This window comes from Thunnus thynnus, chromosome 3 (genome assembly GCF_963924715.1).
Source record: "Thunnus thynnus chromosome 3, fThuThy2.1, whole genome shotgun sequence".
Taxonomy (NCBI): domain Eukaryota; kingdom Metazoa; phylum Chordata; class Actinopteri; order Scombriformes; family Scombridae; genus Thunnus; species Thunnus thynnus.
The window spans coordinates 33,648,311-33,662,779 of NC_089519.1; the positions used below are offsets into that span (position 1 = coordinate 33,648,311).

At 40.3% G+C, this 14,469-nt stretch overlaps 1 protein-coding gene across 1 annotated transcript in view; it reads right to left on the bottom strand.

The window, feature by feature from the left end:
• Positions 1 to 7,084: 7,084 nt before the first annotated feature.
• The window catches only part of LOC137180190 (slit homolog 1 protein-like), an 81,069-nt gene continuing 73,684 nt past the window's right edge, over positions 7,085 to 14,469 (bottom strand). Inside the window, exons 34-38 of the mRNA XM_067585477.1 lie at positions 14,296 to 14,450; positions 13,999 to 14,210; positions 13,029 to 13,153; positions 12,714 to 12,922; positions 7,085 to 10,765 (exon numbers count right to left, since the gene is read on the bottom strand). Coding sequence (XP_067441578.1) covers positions 10,503 to 10,765; positions 12,714 to 12,922; positions 13,029 to 13,153; positions 13,999 to 14,210; positions 14,296 to 14,450 — 964 coding nt within the window. The 3' untranslated portion in view covers positions 7,085 to 10,502. The remainder of the gene's footprint in view (positions 10,766 to 12,713; positions 12,923 to 13,028; positions 13,154 to 13,998; positions 14,211 to 14,295; positions 14,451 to 14,469) is intronic.

Here is a 14,469-nt window from a genome sequence, read left to right on the forward strand (position 1 = left end):
TTTGAAAACATAAATATCTGAGGTTAGATATGTCACTTTCTAAAAAGTGTGAGAGGCTGTTTGACACACATGTTTAATATAAATCACCCTCTGGATACCTGTTTCACTCCATTGTGTCAGTAAAGGCTTAAAACAGTAAAGTTTGATTTATGCACATGTTGAAGCTCTCTCTAGTCATTTATACAGCCCAATATCACACATCACACATTACATTTGCCTTAAAGGACTTTACTACCTGTATAGCATACTAAACGCTGACCGATATATGACCCTCGTTTTGGAGGAGGAGAAACTCCCACCTCCAAAATTAACTCCCTCTAAGAGAAAAAAAAATGGAAGAAACTTCAGGAAGAGCAAAAGAGCAGGGATCCCTCTGCCAGGGTGGACAGACATCTAATAGAAATTAGCAAAATGACAACATGGAAAATTAGCTTTTAAATTATTCCTGATAACATTAAATCATGACAAAATGCTGCATTTTCCATCTAAGCCCATCAGTGTGTTTGCCTCTACCAAACTGTTGCACTACATCAAGTCTTTCACTGTAACTACACAGACTGACGTAGAGCTGCTACACCTGGTCGATTAATGGTCAGTTATTAAATTAATTGCCAACTTTGATAATTAATCATGTTGAGTCGATTCCAGCTCTTCAAATGTAAATATTTTCTGGTTTCTTTATTCCTCAGTTACAGTAAAGTGAGTATCTTTAGGTTGTGGAACAAAATAAGACATTTGATGATGTCATCTTGGGTTTTAGGAAACAGTGCTCAACAAGTTTCATCATTTTCTGACATTTTATAAACCAAACAGCTAATCGATTAAATGAAAAAATAATCAACAGATAAATCGATAATTATAATAATCATTAGACATGCGAACCAATCAGAAGGTCGGTCATAGAGCCAATAAACTGCTGCACTGCTGGTTATAATAACAACTTAAGCAGGTGTTTTTACTTCCTCCGTAATCTACAGAAGCTTCTAAATCCTGTACACTAGATAAATATGAGTTTACTGCCAAATAATAAATCAAAAATCATCTTGGTTCTTCAAGGCTTATAGTTCCACTTTGTAAAACGACCTTTAACAACCCGGTTTATGTTTAACTGAGGTTTACCAGTTAAGCTAACGTCAGCTGGTCTGTTTAGCAGCCTTTCTCATTGCAGGACTAACGTTAGCTTCAGTATCAGCACCAAAGTCTCTCCTTGTGTTTCCACCATTCTCCCTTGTAGGTGACTTTTTTATTAATTTTCTCCTTTTTGCAATTAACTTGTCAGTTATTTTTCCACCTCCTGAAATCTATCGTACAACGCAAGCCAATTTCTCTGTTTGTGTGTGTATCAGCATGGGGTATGATGGGAAGGCCAGTATTTGGTATATAACCAAAAATAACAACACATACTGTATTTTTTTCTCTGCAATTATTATTATATTTAAATTAAACTAAACCTTGAATTTTAATACCTTTATCCTCTTAGCATCCATCCCCTGTTGTACTGAGTGTGTGTATATCTGAGGTTAGAAATGTCACTTTCAACATGTCGGGTTGATGGACAATAAAGTCATGACTTGATGTGTGTTTCGGCTTTTTGTAGAAGCTTCATGTATCAAAAATTAAAACGAACTTCAATTTACTGCAGGAACAACCATCCATTTAGTCACTTGGAGATCTCTTTAAGAGCTTAAAAGCCAATATTTCACAAGTTTCTCAAAGACCAGACAAAGAATTACAGTGCTTGCCTGCACTCACTGCATCAGTCACATTTATTAGAGCAATAAACGTATCCGCAATCTGTCCGAGATTGATACAACCTGTCTATTTCTGACTTCTGCCCCTCTGGATTTGTCTGTTGAGTGCACTGATTTATTCTGTGGCCCAGTCATATACACAGCTGCTGAAAACCACACCCTGTTGCCACCTATGATGTTATGTCATGAAATTTTAATCAGATACACTGCATGGATCACCAAAAATACCATATATGCAGTCAAGGAAAAAGAAATATTTTAGTTCATAATAATCCTTTAACTGACCAAACTCTGAGCACTGGCTGTTAAAAAACTCAACAATAATAACTGCCAAAATAATAATTGGCACTCTATGCTTGCTTTTTAGCCTTTTTCTTTACGTTTGTACATATTTGTCGATCAGATATATGATCATATACCCAAAGTTTCGTCAGATATACTTCATTGATATGTAAAATCAGCATTATGTTCATTTTAATTCCAAAACATCCCGTTTAAACACTAACACATTTTAGACATTTGGCTAATTTTGTTACAAATATATCAATACTCGGTACTGTTTTGATATCTGTAGCCTACACGTGTGTCAGTCGATCATGAGGCGTCTCTGGTTCCAGACTGTTGTGCAAAAACACAGCAAAATCTTTATATTCACATCTCTTTTCTGTCCCGTTGAGCTTCTTCTTCTCCCTTTTTATTCAGCGTAAAGTAATATACCGAGAGTCAGATAGAAAAGAGCAGAAATAGGAGGAAACCAAATTACTTTTTTTTTTCCCCACACCTACACAAGCAGTATAACTCAATCTAATCTTCATCATTTCATTTTATTCTCAGAATCCAGGCGCAAGTATTGCAAAAATTTCTCATGATACTTACTTTAATCTCAAAGAAATTACCTCTCTGTGTTCTGACTCCGCAGTAAAAAATAGAAATCGTCTTTGATAGATTAATGTGAAGGTATCAATCTAAACCTCTGCCTCCTACGACAGAGACGGTCTGAATGTGGTTGAACAGAAGCAGCTTCAGCCTTCATGAATCTTTAAAAGCAGAAAGTGAGACTGAAACGGAGCCTCGCAGCAGTCGAACCCTCGCGTAGCTAGACTGGAGAACTTCAGCTCCTCAGCGATGTGGCCCTGACACACACACACACACACACACACACACACACACACACACACACACACACAAAAAAAAAGGAAAGACACATGAAACTAAGTGAAAACCTCACAATCGCAACTTGATTTGAATCTGAAAGGAGAGCAAATGTTCAACAAGGTCAAATCTAATTGAAAACTTGAACTGATGGCCACCTTTTTTTTAATTTTTTTTTTTTTAAATGTCTCTTTCTTTCTCTCTTCTCAAACAGGAACTCCTCCCAGGTCACCTTGGTAGTTTCGACTCGCTCTTTTGGCAACTGCCTGAAATATTCAGTTTGCCTCCGGCGCTCTTTCTCTCTCTCTCTCTCTCTCTCTCTCTCGTTCACAAACCCCCTTCCCCCATCTTTCTCTTTCTCCGTCACTCATCCCCCAACCTCCTTTTCCTAACTTCCTCTCAGCTTCTTCTTTTTCTTCTCAAATTTCTTTCTGCTTTTTATTTGCTTTTATCCCAACCTTATCTTCTTTCCTCTTCTTCTTCTTCTTCTTCTTCTTCTTCTCTTTGATTTATTTTTCCCTTCTTTCCTTTCTTGTATCCAAGAGATGCAGTAGCCGCAGGGTGTGTGTGTGTGTGTGTGTGTGTGTGTGTGTGTGTGTGTGTGTGTGTGTGTGTTTTGGGCCGCTGGCTGCAGGAGGTTATACAGTGGATCCAATGAGCACCTGGAGACCACTAACCATGATCATATCAATAAAAGGACATCTGCTCTACGGCTAAAAAGACCTGCACGAGAGGAGAGGAGAGGAGAGGAAAAGGAGAGAGTGTGTGTAGATGGGGGAGGAGGAAGAGGAGAAGAGCAGGAGCAGGAAAGAGAACAAAGAAGAAGGAGAAGAAGAGGGTAAATGGAGAGGAAAGAGGACAGCGGAGAAGGAGAGATGAACAAAGGAGAGCAAGAGAGGAGAGGAAGAATGGTGACGGGAAGGGAAAGAGAGGAGAAGGAACGGGTTTGAATAAAAACTAAAAGAGTGGAAAGGCATGAGGGAATAAGTAAAAAGGAGGAGAAGAAGAAAGAAAGTGGGTGAATATAGCCAAAAACGGAGAGGAAAGGGTGAAGGGAAAGTGTGAGATGGAAAAGAAAAGAAGAAAATAATTCAGAGGGGAAAGAAGGAAAGAAAGAGAGAGGCAGGGATTGCAAATAGTTTAGGAGAAAGACAAATTTTACGGTGAAGAGAAATTAAACAAAAAAAGTGCATAAAAGCCACGCGGAGAGCAGATATAGAGAGAATAAATGAAGTAGTACAAGAGGGTGAGTAAGAGAAGACGAGTGGGATGAGTTCGAGAAAAATGAACAAAAGAGCTCATTCACTGGGAGACAAGACAGAGAAGGAGGATGAGGAGGAGGAGGAGGAGAGAGGATGGAGTGATGACAAAGACATGGACAGTGGAGAAGAGGAAGAGGCAATGAAGGAGAGAGAGAATAAAAACAAAGGGAGAGAGAGGAGAGAAAAAATGAAATGTAAGTGTAAGAGGAGATGAGAGGATGGATCGATACCGGAGAAGAGGAGAGGAAACAAGATGAGAGGAGAGGAAACAAAAGGATAGAAGAGGAATTAAGAGAGGAGACAAGAGGAGAGGAGAGGAAACAAGAAAGGAGACAAGAGGAGAAGAGAGGAGATGAGATGAGATAAGAGGAGAAGAGGGGAAATGAGAAAGGAAAAAGGGAAACAAGATGAGAGAGAGAAGATGAGATGAGATGAGGATAGGATAGGACAAGAGAGGAGAGGAGAGGAGACAAGAAGAGAGAGGAGAGGAAAGGAGAGAAGAAGAGAAGAAAAGAAAGGAGAGGAAACAAAAAGGCAAGAAAGGAAACGAGGAGAGAAGAGAAAAAGACAGGAGAGGAGACAAGAAAGGAGGACAAAGGAGAGGAGAGGAGGGTAAAATCCACCCATCCGTGGGCATCAGTGGACCGTCAGATGTGTGTGTGTGTGTCTGTGTGTGTGTTGAAGTAGTCCATCTCCTCTGCAGGTATTTTAAACCTGCTGCTGTCAGAGGACACCAACACGTTACATCAGGACTGTGAACTCTCTGAGCTTTTCTCTCAGCTGCACATCACTACAGCAGGGATTCTCAAACTTGGACACCACTTGGGTTCAAATAAAAAAATCAATCCAACTATAAAAAAAAAAGCTTCACTTTACTTTAACTGTTGAAATTGAAATAAACAAAGAAATACATAGTTTAAAAAATGGTTTTGGTACATTTAATGGTGAGTAGTCGTCATTATTGTTATTAAAGACACAGTAAACTGATTATAAAATGATAAATCTCAATATGGAGACATGAAAACTCTTGTTAAAGGTCACTGAGTGTTCAGAAACCCTGATTTAAGTGAAGTAATGTGAAGGAATAAACCAGACAATATACTGTTGCATGAGGTATCCTTCATACATAAAATGAATAAATAGGAAAGTCAAATAGTTAGAAAAAATGTTTTAACTCAAGGTCCACTCACGAGCTTCAGTTAATCTCTCAGTTTTCAAGATTAAGACTGAACTTTGTCTTCTCACCATAAGTAAGAAATATCAGACAGGAGTGATGAAACTGCACACTGAGATAATAAGTTATATAATAATATATCTGAATAAACACCCGTTAAGTTTAACTTCCCAAGAAGAACCGAGACAAGATCTGACACTCGTGTAATTTCAGATACTTTAGAAGATTAAGAAAAATCCTGATCATGACACTGTGGCTGACGTTTAGTATCTGACAACAGTAACCTAAACTAAATGACGCTCGCTCTGTTTATTCAGCACATGAGCTTGACCACGGCTGGTACAAAGAATCAATACAGCCATCAATATGTTCACTAGTGATACGTTATTGATAAACTGATACTAGGACTGTCCAAACTGTTTCCTTGCTTTTTTTAGAAGCAGGACAATGAAATGACGGCGCACACACACACATATAACAGCTCAATTTAAAGGATTGAAATTGACATTTTGAAGCTTTAGTGAAAGGATTTTGGTCCTTTTGTTTTGCTCTTTAAACCAGCAGCTCTAAAAATGTCTAAATATTTGGAAAAATCGACACATCACGTCCTTTTTTATTGGCGACCATCTGTAAATTTCATCTGTACAAACTCTGCAAACCAATTCATTAGTGTCAGATATACTTTTGGTCTGTTTGGCCAACATATTTACAACAGAGTAACATTCTCACCGGATTAACCATCTATATTTTCTGCACATACTGGCTGATGATGTATTTTTTATTTTGCCAAATAGGAGATATTGTTTATCCAGTTTGGAGACACACACCTCAGTTATTCTATGTATGATCAATCGTCTCTGTTCACGCAGCTGTCAATCAGTCTGCCGTGCTTTCATTGCAGTGTGTATGGTTTTTTTTTTTGTGTCCTTTGTGTGCAGCAGATCGTCAGTGTGAGAAGATGTGGAGAGGCTTTATTGGAATTGGGGGGTTGGGAAGGTGCTGCTGCTATGATTTTATCCTCTTTTAAAGACACAGAGGAGAGGAGAGAGGGGGGAAGGGGTAAAAATGGTGGTGAAAAAAGGTTTGAGGGGGGAGTAGGAGTCCAGTTAGATGGGCTGTAGAGGTGGAGGTGGGGTGGGATGGAGAGATGCAGCCAGTTTTCACTGGAGAGCAGACTGGGAGGGTGTGTGTTTCTGTGTGGGGGGAGGAGGGACTCTGTCAAAGCCGATGGGGGTATATATTATGTTTTATGGTTACGAGGGGACGCATAAATCACTGTTTCATTAAACAGCCTCAGTCTCAAGAGCGCTGCCACCCCCCCCCCCCCTCTCCCTATGGGACATCCCTCTTTCTCTCTTTCCTCCTTTTACTCAATCCCTTCTTACTTTGCCCTCCATCGTTTTCTGCTCTCACCATCTTCCTTATTAAAAAAAAAAACTGGCTTCCCATCCTCCTCATCATCAACCTTTCCTCCTCTTTTCATTCACTCTTCCCACCCCCACCATCTCGCTCTCTCTCTCTCTCTTTTTTCTTTCTTTCATTCTCTCCGCCATTCTCTCTCTCTCTCTCTCTCTCTTCTCCTCTGTCTCCATGCCATCGCCCATCGACTCAGCGTGAACAGTAGACAGCCGTGACACAATGAGGTCAAAGGTCAGAGAAACAACAACAAGAGAAACAGAGCCAGAGTCAAGGTTGAAGAGAGAAGGAAAAAAAAAGAAGAAGAAGAAACGAACAATGAAGGGGAAACAGCTCTTTATTTAAATAAATAGGAAAAAAAGAAGCACTACTTTTTGTCTGCTCTCAGGTGAGACAACATGATCTGAAACACTATCTGATATTTTTTTCTTTTTTGTAAAATTCCCATGAAATGACGCCAGCTCGGAAACATTTTTTTTTTTTTTTTTTTTTTTTTTGGCAACTGAAAACAAAGATTTCTCTACAGTCTACAGAGATGATACAGTGACAACATCCTCTTCAACATATAAAAATACTATGACAAAATCAAATGCATTATAAGCTTATAATATATATTACAATCTGTTAGGCTGTTACTGTGTGTTGAAGTATTGCAATTATAATAACAATAATAAAAGCTACATTAGTTAAATTCTGATCCATGACATGACTCTTTATGAAAAAAAACTCAAAAGGCTAAAAAAACAAATTAAAACATGTTAAAACTTAATATTACGCACCTTTATTTTTAGTTTCACATCCATATAAATAACATGTCATCATATATAAAAGCTACATTTTTTTTCTGTGTGGCATTTGTATGATGCGTTCACTGGCTCTTCTGACAAATCGGAGAGGAAGCGTTTGATCCGAGCGAACACAACTGCATCGTCGTATAATGAAGCTCATTGTCAGGGACGGCGTCTTGTCGTTGGAAGCGTCTTAGAATGACAAACACACATTTGTATTTTTATACTTGTGAGGACCCTCGTTGACATAATGCATTCAGCTCATTGTTTAGCTGTCCGGCTGCAACTTTACTGTTTCGGTTCCTTCTCGGCGCTCTCATAGCGTCGTTTTTTGACCGTAGCAGGCGGCTTTTTTTTCAGAGAAAAAGCTCTAAAAAGCCACTTTACACCACCTGCTCAGCACCAAATGGTAAACAGACACAGTTAGCTTTAGGCTAGCTGGTGAGCGATGCTGCTAGCAAGGCTAAAAAAATCAATTAACAGTGTCTTGAAATTTGCTGGAGTTGTAGAATCCATCACAGTGAACATCAAGTCAAATTTTTTTGTCAAAGTAACATTATTGTTATGAGGTAATGCAGTACAGACTGCTCTTAAACTGTATTACCACACAGAAATGCTACAATAAACCCTAAAACAGCCCTTTGTAGAGGTGAGGACCAGCCAAAATGTCCTCACTCTCAAGGTCCGCAGGTCCTCACAAAGATAGAAGTACAAGAAGAACAAGAAACACACACATACAAGCACTCCCACCCTCCCCCCTCACAGTGTAAACTGGGAGAAAGGGCATCTACTGAGAGGCGATGGGAACGTGTCACGACCCCTCCGCTGTCCCCCATGAACCCCGTCACCTTTGACCTTTAAGCTGTGTTCATGTCATCTTGGAGGAAGTGGAACAGGGTGACAACTCGTTTCCAACGTCAGTTTTTATTTATGAACATTAACTGAATTATTTGTTATCTGAGTGCAGCAGATGTTCTGATCATTAGTATGAATATATCTGGATTTTTTTTTTTTTTTTCACCACCTCGCTGCCATCTTTTGCCACCTGTGTTAACAAGTGGAAGTCATGCTCCTCTACAGAAACGTCTGGAAGTTCTTGTAATTACCAACGAGGGACTGATTTTTCTCTAAGATAGCAGCTTATTTATGATTAATCGGATTTAATATGCAACATGTTAACACCCCACAGACGTCTGCTGCACATTAGTTCAGTCTGATCTCACAGAATTTTGTGAAATGAGCGTTATGTCTTTAAATCCAACCAGACTCGACTGTCAGCAAGAATGTTTGACAGTGAAATAATTTTCCTTTAAAGACTCTATCTGTAATTCATTTCCTCCCCTCTACATACAGTTGAGACAGACATCATTGAAAAGTTTAAGTTATAGATACAGTTTATACGTTTAATTTGTCAACCAAATCTGATACGAAATATAGGCGGATTTTACAGAAACTACTGATTTAAACAAACATTTACCAGCATCAGATTTTTTACAATTGGGTGACTCTTTTGGACTTAAATCCAATGAACGGGATTAATGTTATAAATTATATCGTGAGACATCTCTAAAGCCAGAATCTCCATCAATTTATTGAACTTGCCAGTGTTTAATTTACAAAATATTGTATCAAATTTATGCTGTTTTGTTTTTATTGCGCGGGAGGAACAGGAATACACATCACTTCATTTAGCAAGCAAAGTAAACCCAATGAATAAATTATCATGATAAACACAACCTACTAGTTATAACCTTTATTCATATTTCATTTATTCATAACCTTGAGTTGTCAGTGATGTTATCTAGAGCTTCCACTTGCTATGAGAAGACAGTTATTATTCCTGTAGTGCTTTCTTTGGTGTCTGTTGTGTTGCTGTTGGACGGTTTGGGTTTTTCCCATCTAACTGCTGTCCAAAACATTGCTCATTTCACAAAATTCTGCGACGCTGCTAACAGATAGAGGATCAGAACTGTGAGGAAGGTCACCAGTAACGTTGAAGTGACTGATCAGAAGCCTCATGTTGAACAAGACTAAGTCAAAACCCAGTATATGGCTGGACTGTGTATGAAACGCTTTGAATTTGAATCGACGGATACAGGAAATGGTGACAGTCACTCAGTCACTGACTTTTGTGTTTATAGGTCTGACCTCATTGTTGCGGTCCAACCAAAAACCGATTCCACCTTCCTGGTCGCTGTAAGATCAGCACATAAAAATCTACTGCACTTATTTTGTTACTCCTGTCACTCACAGCACAAAAGAGCAAACTAAACACTTTGTGCTTAAACCCTTATGAGTGTAGGTGAAACATGAAGAGTTTTTTTTTTTTGAGAGAAACAACATTTTTGTCTGCAGCAAAAAAACACTTTACAAAGTTTTAATCCACCAGCAGCAGCTCTCTGCTTTACCAGACTGAAGAAATACCTGCACATGAAGAGGTGAGATCTTTACATCGCTGATTAAAACTTAATTCTTAAGTGATTTTTAACAAATTTGACTGTGAAACCTTTCATTTCATATCAGAGTCCCCCCCCGATTAATTAGTACCTTTTTATTTCCTGCGACAAGTCAACGCCGGCTGTCGCAGCTGTGAGGGAGTGAAGAGCAGCACTTAACCAGCCACACATCAGAAACCAGAAGGCATTCGGAGGCTTTTCAACACACGAGGATTAATAATGAGCTGGAGTTAGGTAGTTAGTGCACAGGTTCTCCTGCTGCAGGTGAAGAAGAGGAAGATGACGATGAGGTTGACTTGTTGATTTCATGTCTCGAGAGGGAAGAACTGTCTTATGTTACAAAACTGCGGCTATGCGCAAAAAAACACAAAACAAACATCAAAAATGTCCGTTCATCAGTGATAGAGTCCCTACAGTGTGTGTACCTCTTGGTGTGTGTGTGTGTTTGGATGTGTGTGTGTGTGTCTGCATGTGTGTATGTGCGCACCATCACATCCGCAGTACTACACACACTCCTTGCAGCCACACTCCACAGGTTTCTCCACATCCTGCATAAACGAGGTCCCGTCGTCACATTCGAAGGTGAGTCGTCGGCGTCGGACCCTCAGAGGAGCGCAGCAGGAGGCGGCGGTGACGCCCGGCTCGGTTCCCGCCTGGCACCGGCCTTGACATTCCACCCAGGAGAAAGACTTGGACGTCTGGCAGAGGACGGTGCCGCGCTGCAGCCGGTGGTAATCCCTCACCGGCTCACCTCGACACAGGGACTCTGAAGGCGGGGACACACAGGGTTAAAGGGTCAACTGACTTTTTCAAAACCTAGTTTGTTTGCTCTGGTTCAAATCAGTTCATGAGTTGGTAAACGTGGTCCCAATGGTTCAGTTTCTTTTCACACAGAGAGTCACATGAGAATGTTCTCTCTGCTCATTGGTTAATTGTGTCTGGGTCAGGAGCAAGAACGTAAACACAGGAAGGAGGTTCTCTGGCCAAATGCAACGTACTTCATTGTTAGTTCAGGTCAAATCCTGATTTATTCTCCGACTAGCTGCCAGCAAATGTTGCTTTTACTCATTCGTATCCCAGCATGCAGAGCGCACCAGGCTACGGGAGCCGTTTAGCTCAAACTTGCAGCCTTGTAGTTGGATCAGACCTCAAAGAGTCTCGGTACGGTTGTTTTGGTCGACACCCGAGTTCAGATCCGCCAAATCCAATCGCACTAATGGGGAAAACGAACTAGAGTCCAATTAAACTGGACTAAACAAGGCAGGTATGGAAACACCCTCAGTGCCATCTAGTTATAGTAATAATTTCAGTTTCATTTCCTGAAGTTTCAGCTGCTGCTGAATCTTCCTCCACCCCAATACAAAGAAGAACTGTATTTGTGGTGCTCAAAACATCACAAACACGGCATTTGAAAAGCTGTCAGCCACATGTCCCCAGAAATAATGTCCCGAATAAAAGACAGACCTCAGTGTGAAAGATTCCCATCACTTCTTACAGCAGAAAATGGTTCCTATAAAAAATAGCTGACAACAAGGTCTGTGAATTATTCTGGGTCATTAAGAGTAAAGCTGGATTTATACTTGACACAGAGGGGTAACCAACAGTCCTACAGAAGATCCCCGACGGTGTTGGTTTAGATTTATAGTTCATCAACGGATTTCACAGGTTAATAGCAGCACTGCAACACAAGATGGATGTTGTTAAAGATCAGGCTGTATCAGCCTTTAATTATATTTCTCATAGGAACTGTGTTTACATTCTGTCATTTAATTTGTGATATAGAGAGATGATGAGAAGATTTTTTTTTCTTGTCTCATTATAAAATATGAGACTACTGTCACGTATTGTTTATATTCTTACATTCACTGACGGGTTGTCGGTTTGCAGTGGAGATAAGTGAAGATATTCAACTTCCTCAATGGTGTCTTCACTATCAACAATATTCTTGTTTGTTTTTTTTTTGCATTTTGACTTTATGTGATGGAAGAGATAGAATAGATACAAACAGGAAGAAAGACAGAAAGAGGAACGACATGCAGCAAGGGTCTCCGGCAGGAATCAAACATAGCAGTTATTATGGTATACGTCTTAATTACTCAGCTGCTGGACGTCTAAGCTGATCAATCACAGCTCTTTCCATCTTCAAGTGAAATCTCTGTTGCCACAAATGTAGTTATATTTCTGGGGAGGCAAACAGCAGCTATATGGGTAGGCTTAAAAGCGATGCCATGACCCTTAAAAGTACCTCTATAAATCCCTCTTAAGTAGAAAAATATGTTTTTTCTTTTATTTTGGTGAACTGACTCTTTAATGTTTCTCACTGTTTCCACATATTTTTCTGACATGTGTAGATATACTGGTGGTGAAATACTAAAATTCCATTTTATTATAGTTTCTCAATGGAGAAAAATCTTTACCAGCGGTTTTGTTCCAGTTTCTCCAAAGACTACCACCGTGTCCCCTAGGAAATTGGTTATTGGAAGCACTCTGTAAAATAAAATGCTGCAGGAAAACCTTGACTACAGAATCAATTAGCGCTGCAATAATTAGTCATGCATTGATTTGTATGAAATTAAAGCCGCACTGTGTGGGATTTTTACATGATTATTGCACCTTGCAAATTATTCTGATGGCATAAGTTATGGTTTGTAGAAAAAAAAGGACATTTTAAACATATATGAAACATATTGGTTATATTGAATATCCCTCCTCACCGATATCACAGCTCTCTCCAGTGTATCCCTGCTCACAGACGCAGCGTTCTCCGTCCTCTGTCTCCTCACACTGACCGTGCAGACACCGCAGCTGCTGACACGAGCCCGCCGGCTCCCCCTGCAGGTTACACAGCGCACCGCGGTATCCGTCCTCGCAGTCGCAACGGTACGTCTGTGTGTCCAACGCCACGCACACGCCCTTCACACACCTGGACGACAACAGAGAGATTCTTTTAAATTAATATAATGAGGGGCGATGTTTGGGAAGCAGACACATTTCAGCATAAAGCGCACGATTCAACATGACACACTCACTTGCTGCCTTCACAGGGGTTGACACCGGTTGCCGTGGTGACAACATCCGCTCCAGGAAGGCCTCCTGTTATCGGCTGGTCACAGTGTTGTCCTGTCCAACCTGACTGGCAGTGACACTGAGGTCCCTGTGAGAGACAACATGTTTACTCTTGGCACCAACAAGTCAGAAAACTCACCTAACTGTGACTAATAATGAAAAATAAATAATCCTGAGTAGATTATTTAAAGTAAATTGAATGATTTCTTTTTTTACAAATAAAGACTGAAACATGTTCAGCACTTGTGAAACCTTTTAGATTTGTTCAACCGCAGCAGACTACAAAAAGAAAAAAAAAACATCAGAATAAACAATAAAACCTGAGTGACTGTGGAACCATGCAAAATAAAAATAAAACATAATCACCTTAACAAGATTAACCTTCTCATTCTCTGTCCTGTTTATTCTGTGTCCCTGAAAATGTTCCTACTTTTGCAACAACAACTTAAGTTGTATAAGAATGAAGAGCACTCACAGTAGAAAACTTAAAATACTATAATTGCTTTCTATGAGATGCAATACAAAATAGAATAACATTCATGTGTTCTTCATTTCATAAATATTATTCTGATACTTTATAAATCATTGACGAAAGTTCATTGAGACATTACAGCAAAGATAAACAGGAAAACAAACAAGAGAACAGGTTGTGATGTTGGGTGGAAGTTCAGGGACCATCTAAACAAGAATTCAGTTATCGCAAAATGAGACAGTGAGAGGGAAAAATATGTATAAAAAGTGTTTACCACTGTTTCAAATTGATAAACATATTTGTCTCTTGATTATTGGATGACTAGCTGTATTTGTATGTATAGGCTTTTCACAGGTACAGACTGCTCTATAAACATCTAAACAATGTGAAACTCCCTGCTGGGTGACGGTGTGTCATTAATCTTTTGTCTCTCCACCTGTCCTGCTGTCTGCTTTTCATACCTGTGCAGCATTGGGTTGGCAGATGCCGTGCAAGCAGTAGAGTTTGCGGCAAGCCTGGCATCCCGGCACCACCCCCGGTTTCATGTGGCTACGGGTGAAGTCCTGCAGCTCGTGATTGATGTACAGGTTCCTGATGCAGCCGTGGAAACTTGACATGTTGAGAGTCTGAGCGGAGAGACCCAGAGATGCAGGCATCACCTCCTCGGGCATACCTGCAGAGGCAAACAATCAGAATTCAATTAAATTCCTAAAAGATGCCTAATCTTCTAGTCCCCTCCGCTGCCTCCCTGCTCTTACCTCCCACATACAGAGGGCCGTCCCCCGTCACCAGCTGGCTGCGCCCCTGACTGTCCAGGGTCGTGGGCTCTCCTCCGTCCACAGACAGGTTCACCATCCGGTTAAAGGTCACCAACTCTACCGTGTGGAAACGCCCATCGTTCACCGTCTCAGTGCTGTCCGTAAAGGATGTAA